The sequence below is a fragment of the Ammospiza caudacuta genome, chromosome 13 (assembly GCF_027887145.1).
Source record: "Ammospiza caudacuta isolate bAmmCau1 chromosome 13, bAmmCau1.pri, whole genome shotgun sequence".
Lineage (NCBI taxonomy): Eukaryota > Metazoa > Chordata > Aves > Passeriformes > Passerellidae > Ammospiza > Ammospiza caudacuta.
The window spans coordinates 20,453,767-20,469,056 of record NC_080605.1 but is presented as its reverse complement, the minus strand read 5'-3'; the positions used below and the strand labels follow the sequence as shown (position 1 = coordinate 20,469,056).

The 15,290-nt window shown below is 43.3% G+C and overlaps 1 protein-coding gene across 1 annotated transcript in view; it reads right to left on the bottom strand.

The window, feature by feature from the left end:
* Window positions 1-15,290, bottom strand: part of BANP (BTG3 associated nuclear protein) — a 109,605-nt gene that overhangs the window by 74,960 nt on the left and 19,355 nt on the right. Inside the window, exons 5-6 of the mRNA XM_058813530.1 lie at window positions 7,164-7,286; window positions 5,295-5,470 (exon numbers count right to left, since the gene is read on the bottom strand). Of these exons, the coding sequence (XP_058669513.1) occupies window positions 5,295-5,470; window positions 7,164-7,286 (299 nt within the window). The remainder of the gene's footprint in view (window positions 1-5,294; window positions 5,471-7,163; window positions 7,287-15,290) is intronic.

Here is a 15,290-nt window from a genome sequence, read left to right as displayed (position 1 = left end):
TCTGGTGTGGGGTGGAGGAGAATGGATAAAGAAGGAGAAAACAGATTGGGAATTGGGTGGAAATCCCGTCTGAGCAATTAAATACATAAACACTATTGACTAAATCTGGATCACTGTAGTCTCCCAGCAGTGAAATATCCTTCAATGCACATGGAATGGTTCTTGAGGTGCCTTATCAGGCTTTGGAGGTGATAGCAGGGTTATTTAGTGCATGCACTGTAAAAGGCAGACTCCAACCCCAGCACTGCACAGCCATACCCTGCTGCTGCTGCTCCTTAAACACTTCTAAAAACTCAGCAATGTCAGCTGGGGAGGAAGGGAACCCCCAAAGAACCTCCTTCCCTTCAGCTCAGTGAAGCACAACTGCACACACTCACCTGGAGCTCAGCCCTTCACACACCCTCTCATTTTGCCCTATTTTTCTTTCTTTAACTGAGGAAGAACTTCATTCCCTGGAGGGTGGCAGAGCCCTGGCACAGCTGCCCAGGACAATGTGGGGTGTCCCTCTCTGGAGACATCCCAAACCCACCTGGATGTGTCCCTGCCTGGGGCTGGGTGATCTCCAGAGCTCCCTTGCATCCCCAGACATTCCCTGATTCTGTGAATTCTCCTGAGGACCCTGCTGCCCTTTCAGGGAAAGGAGCTTCCTTGCCCTTTTTTACACCAAATATCAGATCACCTCTGATCCTTTCTCCTCCCAGTGCAGAAAGCCCTGCCAGCTTTATCCTAATTCCTCTCTACACTCACAGCCCCATTTCCCCCTCATACCAATTTCTAGTTCCTCTCCATTGTTCTCCTTTTTTCAACATCACAAAATTTGCCTTTATCTCCATTCTACTGGACCCAGTTTGCTTTCCAGTGCTGATTTTGACTCTTTTTTGCTGCATTTATCTCCCAGCACAGCTGACCATCCATCCCCGTTCGGGACGTGCTGCCACGCAAACGAGGAATTCTCTGGGAACAGGAGGAGCCAGTGTGGGGTCAGCAGCAAAAAAAAGCCCTGTCAAGAGAACAAAAACCAGACAGGGGCTGCTCTGGATGTGCTCTCCCACCCAGGGAAGTGACAGACACTGAGCTGTTCCATTTTTCCATTGGGATAGGCTCCCTGGTCTGACATGAGCATGAAAGCAAAGCCAGGCTCTGCTCTAGCCCCAGGAGCTGTCAGTCATTCCTTTAAAACTAGAGAAAACAAAAGGAAACACCTGCCCACAGAAATACTGGAATTAACATGTTCCCTCACTCCAAGAAGTTGTGTTTATTTTAATCTCAAGGCTGGGTGCAAAGTTGGCAGTGGCAGCAAAAGACTGGTGAGTGCAGAGAGGCAGAAAGATGAATTAATCTTTAAAAAATTAAAATAAACCCCATAAAAACAAATCTTAACTTACAAAAATAAACCTCCATTTCTAGAGAAATTAAATAATGTTTTGGCTGATGTATAGAAGATTCAACATCAGCATCATGTGGAGGGTTGGAACGAGATGAGCTTCGAGGTCCCTTCCAAGCAAAACCATTCCATGATTCTGTGATCTTTTAATGAGCTCCTGTCAATTAGCAGAAGTTCACAGGGGCAGTGATTAATTGGCAGAGACTCCAGAGCACTGACTTTATTAATTAAAAATCATTAAGTGTGTGGAAGGGAGGGACAACCAGGCTGTAACTTCACCTCCAGATGCAGGAGTGGGATTGAAAGCTGTGCTAAAAGAAAGGTTAAAGAGCTCTAAAGTCACATTCAGCAAAACCTCCTCCAGCACAAAATGCAGCTCAGACGTTGGCAATTCTGCCTGAGGAGCAGCACACATGGCCTGAGCACTGAGCTGGGGTTTGTCACTGGGCTGTTCTTGTGGGGTGGGAAAAGAAAGGTTTCATTTCTTGGGAATATCAAAGAAAAATCCCAGAATCGTGGAATGGTTTGGGTGGGAAGGGACATTGGAGATTATCCAATTCCAGCCCTGACCCCTTCCACCATCCCAGGGTGCTCCAAGCCCTGTCCGACCTGGCCTGGGACACTTCAGAGATCCAGGGGCAGCCACAGTAAATCACATTTACTGATTTTTTGTGAAATCCATTCCAGGGCCTCCCCAACCTCACAGGGAGGAATTCCTGCCCAGTATCCCACCTGACCCTGCCCTAGTTCAGATCAAATCCAGAACAACCTCGTGCTCCAGGTAAATATTCCACAAAGGCTGTGGCTGCAGGAGACCCAGTCCCAGCTCACTCCCTGTGGATCCAGGACCACCAGGAAGAATTTTGGGAACAGCCCCTGCCCTCACAGGTTCTTCAGCCTCAGCACAACATCAGAGAGGCATCACTTGTTTGTTAAGAATAAGGCTCAGTTTTGGTGAAATCCAAGAGAGATTCCCTTACTTTATGACTCATGGAAGGATGTGATCAGATAAAAAGTTCAAATAAAAAAAGATCCAAAAAAACCTCAGAGAATTAAAACCCATGGACTCAAAGGGCTTTTTAAAACCTTGGAAAATGTGTTTCACATCAGAAAATCAGATTTCTAATGTGGATTTTGCCCTTTTTTCCTTGTTTAATAAATCTTTGTTATATTTGGGTGGAGGTGGGCCAGTGTTAACTCCAAATATCTCTGTAGCAGACACCTGCAAGAAACTTGTTCATCTGCTGGCTCCCAAAAATTGAAAAAATAAAACCCAAAGCAATTCAATTTTTATAATTTTCTTTGGCTTTCACCAGTCCTCATCAGTGTCTCACATCAGCACCACATCATTTTAGGGTACAAAAGGTTCACTCCTGCTCTGCTCCAGCTCCTCTCACTGTCTGTGCCTGTCCTGAGGAGCTTGGCAGCAAACAGCTCCAAGTGCTCATCCCACGGGTGAGATCTGAGCCTGCCTGGGCTGGAAAATCCTGAGCACAGATAAGTCTGGGACACTGAGCTGCTTGGATTCCCACTTGGAAAGCAAATCCTCAGTGCTGCTTCATGCTGCCATTATCAAATGACTGCTTCAGATGCCAATTGAGGAGACAAGACGTGACTGAGGAGTTTTCTCTGGAAAAAACATCAGTCATCCCTTAATTAACACCCAGTCTCCCCTTATCTGCTCCAAAAATACATGGTCACATTTCCAGCTTGGGGCTCTGCATGAGAAACAGGAGGGACAGGACACAGGGAATGGTTTCACTGCAGGGCTACATGGGATTTTGGGAAGGAGTTCCTCCCTGTGAGGGTGGGGAGGCCCTGGGATGGATTTCCCAGAGAAGCTGAGGCTGCCCCATCCCTGGAGGTGCCCAAGGCCAGGCTGGGCAGGCTTGGAGCAGCAGTGGGAGGTGTCAGGGCTGGAACTGGATGGGCTTTAAGGTCCTTTCCAACCCAAATCATTCCATGATCCCATGTCTTCTATGAGGGCCCAAAGAATTGATTCACAAATGAAGTTCTGTGCAAGGAGAGCACTAAGGACCAGCTGAAACATTCAGAATCTTCACAATGTTAAAAATGGACAAGAACTCTGGAAAGCACAGGAAAAGAGTCTCAAAAGAACTGAACAGAGCAAACTTTTCCTTCTCTTACCACCCTGAAAGTGCAAGGGCAGTGTGTGAAAACTGAAGAGGAAAATAACACTGGGCCATCACATCCACCCCATGCAACCATTATAAAATAAACCATTACAAAATAAACCACTATAAAAGACACTTCCTCATGTTTAGTGTATAACACTCAATGGCTCTCCTGCTCCAAAGGTGTATCAGTGAAACTAAAAAAGCTCTTCCCATGCTCTTTGTTCTGCACATGACACTGAACTGTACAAAGCTCATTGTTTTTAAGCCTAATTAGAACGTTCACAATTAAATAAAGGCAGTGCTATATTTGAAGTGAGAAGATGCTGCACTCCAGGACTCCCAGTAAGAACACAAGCATGCCAAAATTAACTGGGTTTTAAAAAACACCTGGATTGAAGTCACAGTGTTCAGTCAGCAAAAAACCAGCCTTGTTCTACACCATTACTGGAACTGTGCTCAAAGCTTCTGAATCATTTTTTAGGGATAGAAAGGCAATACCACTAATTTTTAAATTATCGCAATCACATGAAAGCCAGCAGAGAGCAAAGAGTGCCTTTATAGAAATCCATTCCCTAAATCCTGGAAATATCCACAGCTCAGTGTCAGACAATCCCAACTGTAAGCACAGTCCAGTTGTGCTTTCCACAGTCCAGAGCCAGGATGACAGAGTGGAGCTGTCCTGAACACCTGGTGTTTTTGCTCTCAGTCCTGGGCTGGGATCTCCATCCTGGTTTTACCTCTGCACACTTCAGAGTCACCTGGAATTCTGCCCCAGCTGATGAAAGCCAAGGGCTGCTGTGACTTTGCCTCTCCCTGCACACCAGCCCTGTTATTCTGCATCTCTTCCTTTATTAATAATTGAATTTGTGCCACCCTGCAGGTGAAGTCACTTAGTAATTCCCTCCCGTGCAAGGGCAAGGGCAGGTGGAGGGGGGGTCACTGATCTGATCCTCAAAGCATTCATCAGTCTCAGAGATTTTGAATAGATGAGTGTTCCAGAGGTCTGAGGGAAATCAGATCTGAGACATTAATGGATTAGGTGTTTCTTCATGCACATCAATGGGTCAAACATCACATTTGTCTGTGCAAATCTCTGCCACACCAAGGCAGAAAGGGAAGTACACAACAAACATCCTCCTGGTGCTGGCAGCTTTGCTCCTGGCATAGCTGACAGAGCAGTAAAAATTCTGGAATCACTGAGGCTGGAAAAAACCTCCAGGATCAGAGTCCAAGCTGTGCCCCATCCACACCTTGTCCCCAGCCCAGAGCACCGAGTGCCAGCTCAGGAATTGCTGGGACACCTCCAGGGATGGGCACTGCAGCCCTCCCTGGGCAGTTCCCATCCCTGACCCCCCTTTCCATGGGAAATTCCTGCTGCTGTCCGAGCTGAGCCTGCCCTGGCCCAGCCTGAGCTGTTCCCTCTGCTCCTGTTCCTGGAGCAGGGCCCGACCCACTGGCCAGGCTCTTGCACTGCCCAAGCTGTGTCCTTTGAAAGCCTTTTAATAAATCCCTACTTTATTCCTTTAACTCTGTCCAGCCTCTGTTCTAGGCAGCCTCTCAAGGCATCATTGGTTTTTTAAGATACCTGAGGGCTCTGCGGCCTCACACAAGGCCTCGCTCTGAGGTCTTTAGGATGTCAGGCCTAACACAACACCAGGACTGTGCTAAATTACCAGAGCTAAGGAATTACAAGTATGCACACTACGAGTAATGAGGACACATAAAATGTACATTAAAAAAAATGCAAAATCTCCCCTTGGCCCCCCACATACCTTCGGAGTTGAGGGTGATGAGGGTGACGTTGTTGCCGATGCTCTGGCTGCCCACCTGGCCGCTGTTGGACACCGAGTCGCTGGCCTCGGAGCCGCTCTCGCCGTCCTCGTTGTGGCTGTCGTCGTGCCCGGGCACCTTCACCACAATGGTGTTCTGCCGGCGGCCCGGCACCGCGCTGTGGGCAAGGAACACGGGTCACCTCCAGAGAACAGCTCTCAGAAGGAACATGAGCATGGAATGTCCAAATTCCAGTGCCAGTTGAGCTCGTGGGTCTGCATGTCATTGTGAGGGCCAATGGGTCACCTCAAGGGAACAGCCCTCGGCAGGAATGGGAGCATGGAATATCCAAATTCCAGTGTCAGCTCAGCTCACAGCCCTGCACATCGTCATGAGGGCCAACACTGGTCACCTCAAGGGAACAGCCCTCAGCAGGAAGGGGAGCATGGAATATCCAAATTCCAGCATCACTCAGTTCAGGTCATGGCCCTGCACATCATTGTGAGGGACAACACAGATCACATCGAGGGAACAGCCCCTCAGCACAAATGTGAGCATGGAATATCCAAATTCCAGCATCACTCTGTTCAGGTCATGGCCCTGCATGTCATTGTGAGGACCTAGACAGGTCACCTTGAGGGAACAAACAGCCCCTCAGAAGGAACGGGAGCATGGAATATCCAAATTCCAGCATCACTCATTCAGCTCATGCCCCTGCATGTTGTTGTGAGGGCCAACATGGGTCACCTCCAGAGAACAACCCCTCAGAAGGAACATGAGCATGGAATATCCAAATTCCAGCATCACTCAGTTCAGCTCGTGGCCCTCTATGTCATTGTGAGGGCCGACACAGGTCACCTCAAGGGAACAGCCCCTCAGCACAAATGTGACCATGGACTATCCAAATTCCAGCGTCACTCAGTTCAGGTCATGGCCCTGCATGTTTTTGTGAGGGAATTAAAAGCACTCATTGACAAAATAAATGTGTTGGATAAAAGCAGCCCCTGAAAACCACTCTGCTCCTGTGGAACTTGGAGCTATCCAGCAGAATAAAAATCACACAGAATCACCAGGTTGGAAGAGACCTTAAAGATCATCAAGTCCAACCCATGCCCTAACACCACCTCAACTGAACCATGGCACCCAGTGCCACATCCAGTCTCTTTCTAAACACATCCAGGGATGGTGATTCCATCACCTCCTCAGGCAGATGAATCCAATACTTTCCCAGTCTTTCAGTAAAATACTTTCTCCTAACATCCAACTTAAACTTCCCTTTGTGCAGGTTAAGACTTTGTCCTTTGGGTCACACGTAGCAGAAGGAATAAAAAAAATCTTAGGTATCAACTTCCTACATCTGCCTCAATGGAAAAGTCTAGGATTTGCCCATGTGCAAAACAAAAGAAATATCCCAGTAATTTATAAAAATATATTAATCACGACCATTTTCCACCCAGAATCCCCAGGTCTGCTTGTTTAAAATTCACTTTAGATAGTCCAAGTTTTCCTTGGACTGCATATTCCTCCTTCAGCTGGTTAAATACAGGATTTTGGCCTGCTCCCAAAGGATTGTGCATCCATGTAAAAATCCACAGCTATAGAAACCCTTGTTTAACTTAACACAGAGATAATCCCAGCAGGATACTCAGATAATCCCATCAGGATGCCCAGATAATCCCAGCTCCTCCAGGATGCTCTCTCCCACCAAGGGGGAAGCAAGAGAACCTATCCAAGCCCAGGTTCAATCTTTCCCCCATTATTACCTCAAGGATTCCTCGTTTTTCCCTTCAAATTGAAGGGAAAAAACTGGCCTTTGAGAGTGGCACTGGCCAGGGAGGGACAAAGAGAGGGTTCCAGGGAATGGCACTCACTTGCTGAGGATGTTCTCCAGGGAATCTGCTGCTCTGCTCAGAGGCTCCTCCTGCCCCACCATCTTGGCCACGATGGAGTTCTGCCTGTCGTTGTTGAGGATCACCGTGGTCTGAGGGACAACACTGCAAAAAAATAATCACAGAGGGAAGAGGAATGTAAAGGAGCAAAGTTTATAAATAATCCATGAAGAGGGTTTTGGTTTGAGTAATCCAGGGAGGGTCTGGGCCTCGTCCCTCTCCCGGCACTGCTGACGCCGGCAATCCATCGAGGCCGACACCGGCACCACCTCGAGCACTCTGACTGCTCCAGAGGATGGATGGCTCCTGTGGTATTATATAAAAGTCCACGACCCCTGGGGAAGCAAGAAGGAATTCATCAATTCAGGACACACAGGGGGAAGTGTGTAAATCACAGCTCCACCAAATTCTTCTTTCTGGGAGAATCTGAGTGGTTTGCAGAGGTGCTGTGGCAAATTTACATGGTAATGCATCAGTTTCAGCAGGATAATTCCTAGGAAAAGAGAATTTGAAAGGATTTATTGCAAAAGTGGACAATGAGCATGGTTAAAGGGCATGTGCTGTCCTCCAGGGTGGGGAGATGAGCAGCACAAGAAGCATCAGAGCAAAGAGGACCAGACTGCAATTGAATAAAAACAAGACCAAACTACTTCTTGTGTGCATTTCACACATTAAAAAGCCAAAATCAAACACCAAAATCATTTCATGTGTGAGAAACCAGAAAAAGCTTCTCTTATCACTCCTGATGACACTGGAGAAGGAAAACTTGAGACAGGCTAAGTCTACACTGGAATGCAAAAGGAAATATGAAACAAACAACTGTCTCCTCATGCAGATGGGCACCTGACCTGTTTGCAGGGATTATTCACATTACTGCCACACCACACTCAATATTCCCAGGTGGGGATTTGAGACTTAAACTGTTCCTGCTGTGCTCAGGGAGAACTGAGGGAGAGAAATGTTGGTTTAGTTCCCTTTGCTCTCCCCACAGTAAACAGCTTGTTCTTGTTGTCACTGCTCCAACATCCCAAATGTGACTGGGGGTCATTTATTTTCCCCCGGCTAATTACTGAAACACAAATTAAGCCAATTTGGTGATAACAAGTGTGTTTCCTGCAGCTGCAGCAGAGCACACACTTGAACATTCTCGTGTCTGTGTAAGCCTCAAGTGCCAAATTATCCATCATCAAGGAAAGATAAGGCCCTGTCGTGGAGCTGAGGATGAATGGATCCCATTTTTGCACAAACAAAATGCTTGACCCCGGATTTTTTGGCTCCAAAAGCCCCAGGCTGCAATGCCCTGCCTCCCCCTGCCAGGGGCTGCATGTGCTGCTGGGGTTCCTCGGGGAACCCAGGGACCCCTGGCTGCAGAGCTGGGCAGGCTCTGGGAGATTTTGGCTCATCCCAGGCAAGGACAAGAACCCAAGAACCCTTGGGTGCAGAGCTGGGCAGGCTCTGGGAGATTTTGGCTCATCCCAGGCAAGGGCAGGCTCTGCCAGAGCTCCTTATGTGCATTTGGACCTCAGATTTCAGAAAGCAAGAAAGAAACGGGGGCTTCTGTTGCTTTCCTATTATTCTCTAGAGAATCAGGATTTAGGGCACTTCCAGTCAAAAGGGAAAAACCCACACATTTTTATTTCTGAAAAAAAGACAACTTCCATCTCTTTTCTCTGCACCAAACATTTAAAACCCTACCAAACACTTGATAAAAGAGGGAGATGTGGCAGTGCTGGCAGCTCCCGGGCCAGCAGCATCATATGTGTGCTCATTACATTGCCCAAATTATCCAAAGAGCTGCCCTGCAAGTCCTCACATCCCAGTTTTAAATGTTCAAGTATTTGACACTTCCTTTCAGACACTGTTCTTTATCAGCATCTCCCTTGCAATCACTTCTGAAGGCCTGTTTAAAATGTCACTTACCAAAGCTTCTTTTTAATGAAGACTCTGAATAATTAAATTCAACTGGAGAGATAAATGCAATAAAATTACATTTAGAAAGTCCTTAGCATTTTGCTCTTATTAAGTTTGTATCTGAAGAAAAAAATAAAAGCCTTAGCGGTGAAAATTGGCATGAGGAATTGAGGGGGGTTGCTTTGTCTTAGGAATGTTCATTTTTATGGACTTGCTTGAAATTCTTCCTGATATCCAATCTGGACCTCCCCAGGAGCAGCTTGAGGCTGCTCCCTCTCATCCTGGAATTGGGAGCAGAGCACAATTCCCACCTGGCTGCACCCTCCTGGCAGGGACTTGTGGAGGGTGATAAAGAATTTGCTTCCCTGGGAGACGTTCCATCCCTGTTTTCAGATTTATTTAGAAATCTGATGAATAGACACAAAATAAAGAATGGAATTCTACATAAAATCAAAATATTGGGCCAAGCTGACAAAAATCTATTAAAATTCATTAAAGCCAAGTGCATCTTTGGATTATTCCCATTCCTTTCTTCAATCTCTCAATCCCTTTCAGAAGATGAAACAGCTTTAACCATTCCCTCTGTACTAAAACACAGAGAACACAAAGGAAGAGGAGGAGTAAGCTTTGGATATTCCCTCAGACCCCAAGGGAAGCAATTCTGAGTGCTGCCAGTACTCAGGGGGAAGATGGAAGGAAAATATTCCAGGGGTCAGGGGGAGTTTCACAAACCCAGAGTGAGTGCACAGGCCCCAGAACTTTCCATTTGTGCTCACATACTCCTTTCCCCACAAGCATTAGCACTTGGAGAGACTGGAGCAGCAATTTGCCTCTTCTTGGACACAACTCCCTAAAAAAATTTAAATGCATGCAACCTGCAGATATTTGGGAATTTTTTAATGCAGTTCACTGAATAATCTGTCAAATTACAGGTGAAAATATTCCTAAAAAATAAACATACCAACTAATGATTGCATATTCAGCCTCTGATTTTTTTTTTTTTTAATACAAAAGGCCAGTCTATATTTTGCATAAGGAAATTGCTGGCAAAGGTCATTTTCAGTATGGAAAATGTGTGAGTCAGATCTGATCATTCATCTTAAAGGCTGGAGCTCCATTGCCAATAACCTGCCAATCACCCAGAGTGCAGCCAGAGAAAAGAACTTTTGGCAATGCCAGGACCATCCTCTCCTCCTCTTCCCAGCTGAGCTTTCCATTTGGAGAGAGAGAAAAATCAGGCAGAAGGAATGAACTGACATTTCTCTCTTCCATGAGGATCAAAAGTGTTTCTCTAAAAAACTGAAAATGACTTGGAGTGAGATTTTCAGGCAGGTTCTTCCCTTTGTCCTCACTCTCATGGAGAAGCAATAATGGGAAGAGGAGCTGGAATTCCTGCTGGAAAACTCTGCAGCCTTAAGGAAAGCCAGGCTGGAAAAGAGCCCTTGAACTCTGCTATTTCCCAGTTTAAATTAAAATTGAAATGTACAATTCATGTGTGGAGGAATATCACAATTATCTCCAGCAGGGAGAAAATCTAAATATAACAAATATTGTTGTACAATGTGCTGTTTTCCTTATTTTATCCCTAGTTTATCTTTCACTAACACTCATGTCCATCCTTAACAACAGCCCCTTTTTACATCTTTTCATCATTATTTAGGCAGACAATGTCCCAGTGCTCCTTCCTCCTGATGGCCACCTGCTTCCTTTGCCTGCTGCTGGCAGAGTTAAGGATCCCTGTCCAAAAAGGGAGAGAAAACCCACCCAGGATCTGCCACTTCAGCAAAGCCCCAACTGGCACAGAACCCATGAAATGCCTTTGGGGGCGTACCCCAAAATGAACAGACCTGTCAGCAAGCACACTGTGCACAGGCACCTCAACAATTCAAATTTCAATCCCCAAATTCATGCTCCAGGCACAGGAAACTGCCAAAAAAGCAGCAGTGGCATCCATCATTTCCAGAGAGCTGAGGATTAAAAATTCCCTTTGGATTCTGGACATCCCCCAGAGCAGAGACCCCAGGAACAGGACAAGCCAAAGTCCAGCAGGCAGGCCTGGAAAAACTGGAGCTGAGAGGCCTGGGAGCAATTTATAATGAAAGATAAAGCAAATGCTGCTTTATCCAAACAATTTAAACACAGTCAATGTTGAATTTTCAACCCAACTCAGAACAAATCAGAGATTTTCCAAGTTACAAAATCCATCTTTAGCTACAGAGGAGCCTCTGGTTGGCTGGAGGCAGGAGAACATCAATTACCAGCTTTAAGATGAATTTAAAATTTTAAAATTTAATTTTAATCCAATTTTTAAAGCTGTTCAACTCTGCTGGGGATTATTGTGCTCTGAGAAAAGCTGAACCCACCTGGAGAACCAAACTCCAAAATGACACCACCCATTTCCAAGGAGCTCATCAACCCAAACCCTCCTGTTCCCAAGCCAGGCTTGTTCCTCCAGGGATTTTCCACCACCTCGATGGGGACACAAATTATTTTAGATCTTGGTTTAAAAAAATACAACAAAATTTTAAAATCTCTTATTTTGAACACAGCTGAAACTGTAAAAATTAAGTGTGGTGGCACAGGGACAAGGAACACTTTGTTTTTAAGAAATACACAAAACTAGGAAAAATAACAAAAAAAGCAATAAAAAACCCAAGAAAAATTAGAAAAAAATATATATAATAAAAAAGGAATAAAGAGAAAATATATATTTTTTTAAACAAAAAACGGGGAAAAAACTTAAAAAATATTTTTAAAAGGAAAAATGGAAATAAACATGGGGGAAATAATAAACATTGGGGAAATAAATAAACATTGGGGAAATAAATAAACATTGGGGAAATAAATAATAAACATGGGAAATAATAAACATGGGGAAGTAATAATAATAATAAACATGGGGAAGTAATAATAATAAACATGGGAAGTAATAATAATAAACATGGGAAGTAATAATATAGACATGGGAAATTAATAATAAACATGGGGAAATAATAATAAACATGGGGAAATAACAATAACAACAATAAACATCGGAAATAATAATAAACATGGAAAATAATAATAAACATGGGAAATAATAATAAACATGGGAAAATAATAATAAACATGGGGAATTAATAATAATAAACATGGGGAATTAATAATAATAAACATGGGGAATTAATAAATATATGGGGAATTAATAATAATAAACATGGGGAATTAATAAATATGGGGAAATAATAATAAACATGGGAAATAATAATAATAAACATGGGAAATAATAAACATGGGAAATAATGATAATAAACATGGGAAATAATAAACATGGGAAATAATAATAATAAACATGGTGAAAATAATAATAAACATGGTGAAAATAATAATAAACATGGTGAAAATAATAATAAACATGGGGAAATAATAATAAACATGGGGAAATAATAATAAACATGGGGGAAAAACCCATCCAGGCAACGTGTGACATAACCAGGATTGAAAAGTGCTGGAAATTACATTAATTATCAATCTTCTCCTTTTGATTATGGCCAAGAAAAGGCCAGGTCATGCCATAAGCAGCAGGTCAATACCACCCTTTTTGAAGATAAATGTACTCATAAAAACACAACAGCAGAGATATCTTGTTTTCAGCCAGTCTGGGAAGAAATTTACAGTTATTACCCTGCTTTGAGCCTTAACTTCCTGAGGCAGATAAGGAGCAGCACTGCAGCAGTGGAGATTGTGCTCACTGGGAAATGAGGCACTGCCCTGACCCTCAGCACGTTCCAGGAGTGAAATTATTGATTCAAACAGAAATTCTGGATGTTTAGAAAACACAGTTTGAATCAGGAGAAAGATTTGGAATTCTTCATTATGCAATTAGTTACTTTGAGATGGTTTTCCTGATTTTCTGACAAATTCTGGTATCAGCAGAAGTTTGATTTAAGCACTAAATTAAATTTAGATTCAAGCACTCAAATCTTAGGGGTATAGGAGGCAGTGTTATAAATTGGATTTCAAAATATTAATTACAGGAAATGAAGGCTCACTGACGACCAGGTAACAAATAAATACAATTATCAGGTTCCTGCAAACACCTCTGAGCTCTTTCTGGGGGTTTGTAAATAATTCCCACCAGGTAATTTTGCTTTTCTTGCTTTTCCAAGTTCCCAGCCAGCTCTTTGCCCTTGCCACCACCACAGACAACTTCCAGCCATTCCAAGGATGCTTGGAATAAAATTAGGGATTAAATCTCAAATTTCCAGATCCCCTGAGGGCACCCTAAAGAAATCCTGCTCTTCCCTTGGTATGAAAAACACAATTTCAGGAGTTATTGGGAGCAGATTTCCTGCTCATGGAACAAAGAGATGGAGCTCAAGATATGCAAAAATGTACAGTTCCTAAATAAAAAGGGGGAAATGCTGTTTGGAAAGACATTCCAAGGGGTTTTAGAGGTGGAAATGCAGCAGTTAAGGGGCAGCTGCTGCCAAGGAAAGCAGATGGAACAGGGGCTGCAGCCTCAGAGATCTGGGAGAGGTTCTGGAGCCACCAAGGGTGGAAAAGACCTCCAGGATCAGCAATTCCAACCTTTTAGGGTGGTTCATCCTCTCCTGCTCCTTTCCATCCTGCTTCAAGTAAAACTAGGGCCCTTCAAACCCATTGAAAGAAATAAATTATTTATTTCTCAAACGCGAGTGTTTTAAAGGAATAAGTTTCAATTATTATATGATTTTCTAAAAGCAAGACTGGTAGTTTTCACAATTTTTAAAAACAAAATTACTGTTTTAAACTACTCTAAACTGGTACACAAATTATCCTGGGACACCCCTAAATCCCTGTTATTTCCAAACCTTGTCCCTTTAATCACTAATTGATTACCTGCTCTCCATTCACTTTCTTGCACTGGCAGAATTAACTCCCCAGCCTAAAGGAAAAGTTTCCAAGGTCTGCTTTTACTGCTGGATTTTCAGATTCCCAGTGACTGCACCATTCAAAATATTTAAATTCTGCCAGGAATTTAAACTGGAACCCAAAAGGATAAATAAGGCTTTTCTGCCCCCTTCTGTTTATTGTCTGCTCAATAAATTAAATATATTGTGTGTAACACAGCCTTTCACAACCCAGTGCTCGGCTTCACACTGATAAAGATTTGTGGAGTTTCACTGAACATGATCCCATTTTCCAACATCCATGAGGTAAAAACCTGCCTACTTTTATTAAATATAATAATTTTTTAGTTGTTTCTTTAGGCAGAAAGCAAAGATGAGCCCTACAAAGGCCTGAACCAAATTTCACTTCATGCATCTTTCCATTTATTCATTTATCCATTTACTTACTATATATGGAACAATATATATTATAATGTAATGTATATTAATATATAGTGATATTAATATTATTAATATATTTAGTGTTATATATTCAATAATAATAACAATAATAATACTCCTGGCTATGCTAATGGAGCCATGGAATTCAATGTTCTGCCTTCCCTGGAATTCATCTCATCGATGGGATTTGGCAAGCTTAATCCACATTTTAATATTTTATAATTGATTTTAACTGTTCTTAGACAGTAATTAGAGTGGTAAATGTCCCCTAATCTGTGTCTAAACCCAAATCCTGTTTGATTTCCATGTATTTCTCTTTCTTCCCCTTCCCAGACACCCTTACAATGAAAGGAAGTTGATTTTAAACAGAACAAAAGGATTCCCTGAGGTCTCTGCCCCAAGGCAAGTGAGTGGCAATAAATAAATAAACTGTTTATCCATATGTGGCCAAGAGTGAACAGCAATCCTGCAAACTTCCCAAATTAAAGGGTTTCACATTTATCCTGAGCTAAGTTACAGGAAAATGCCCAATTTCTTAGCAAAAAAAAGTAAAATCTCAAACCTGGTAACACATCTGAAACCTGAAGGAGCTTTATCACCTAAAATCTGATTTTCAGTGTAAATTCTCTTTAAGAATTCAAAACCACCTCTTTGTAAAAGTTCATTTTGGTGGCTTAAGGCTGACAGGCACATTTGAAACAGCACCAGTGCAATTACAAAGATCCAAACCACTTTTTCCATCCCTGTCTCAGCCCTAAATCATCAGCTGCTACTTGCTCAGCTCTCAGTTGAATAATGGACTCTCAGAAATGATATTTCATCAGAAACCATTCGCTTTAGAGAAACTGCAGTGGGGAGAAGGAATCCACAGTTCAAATCTTGGTCA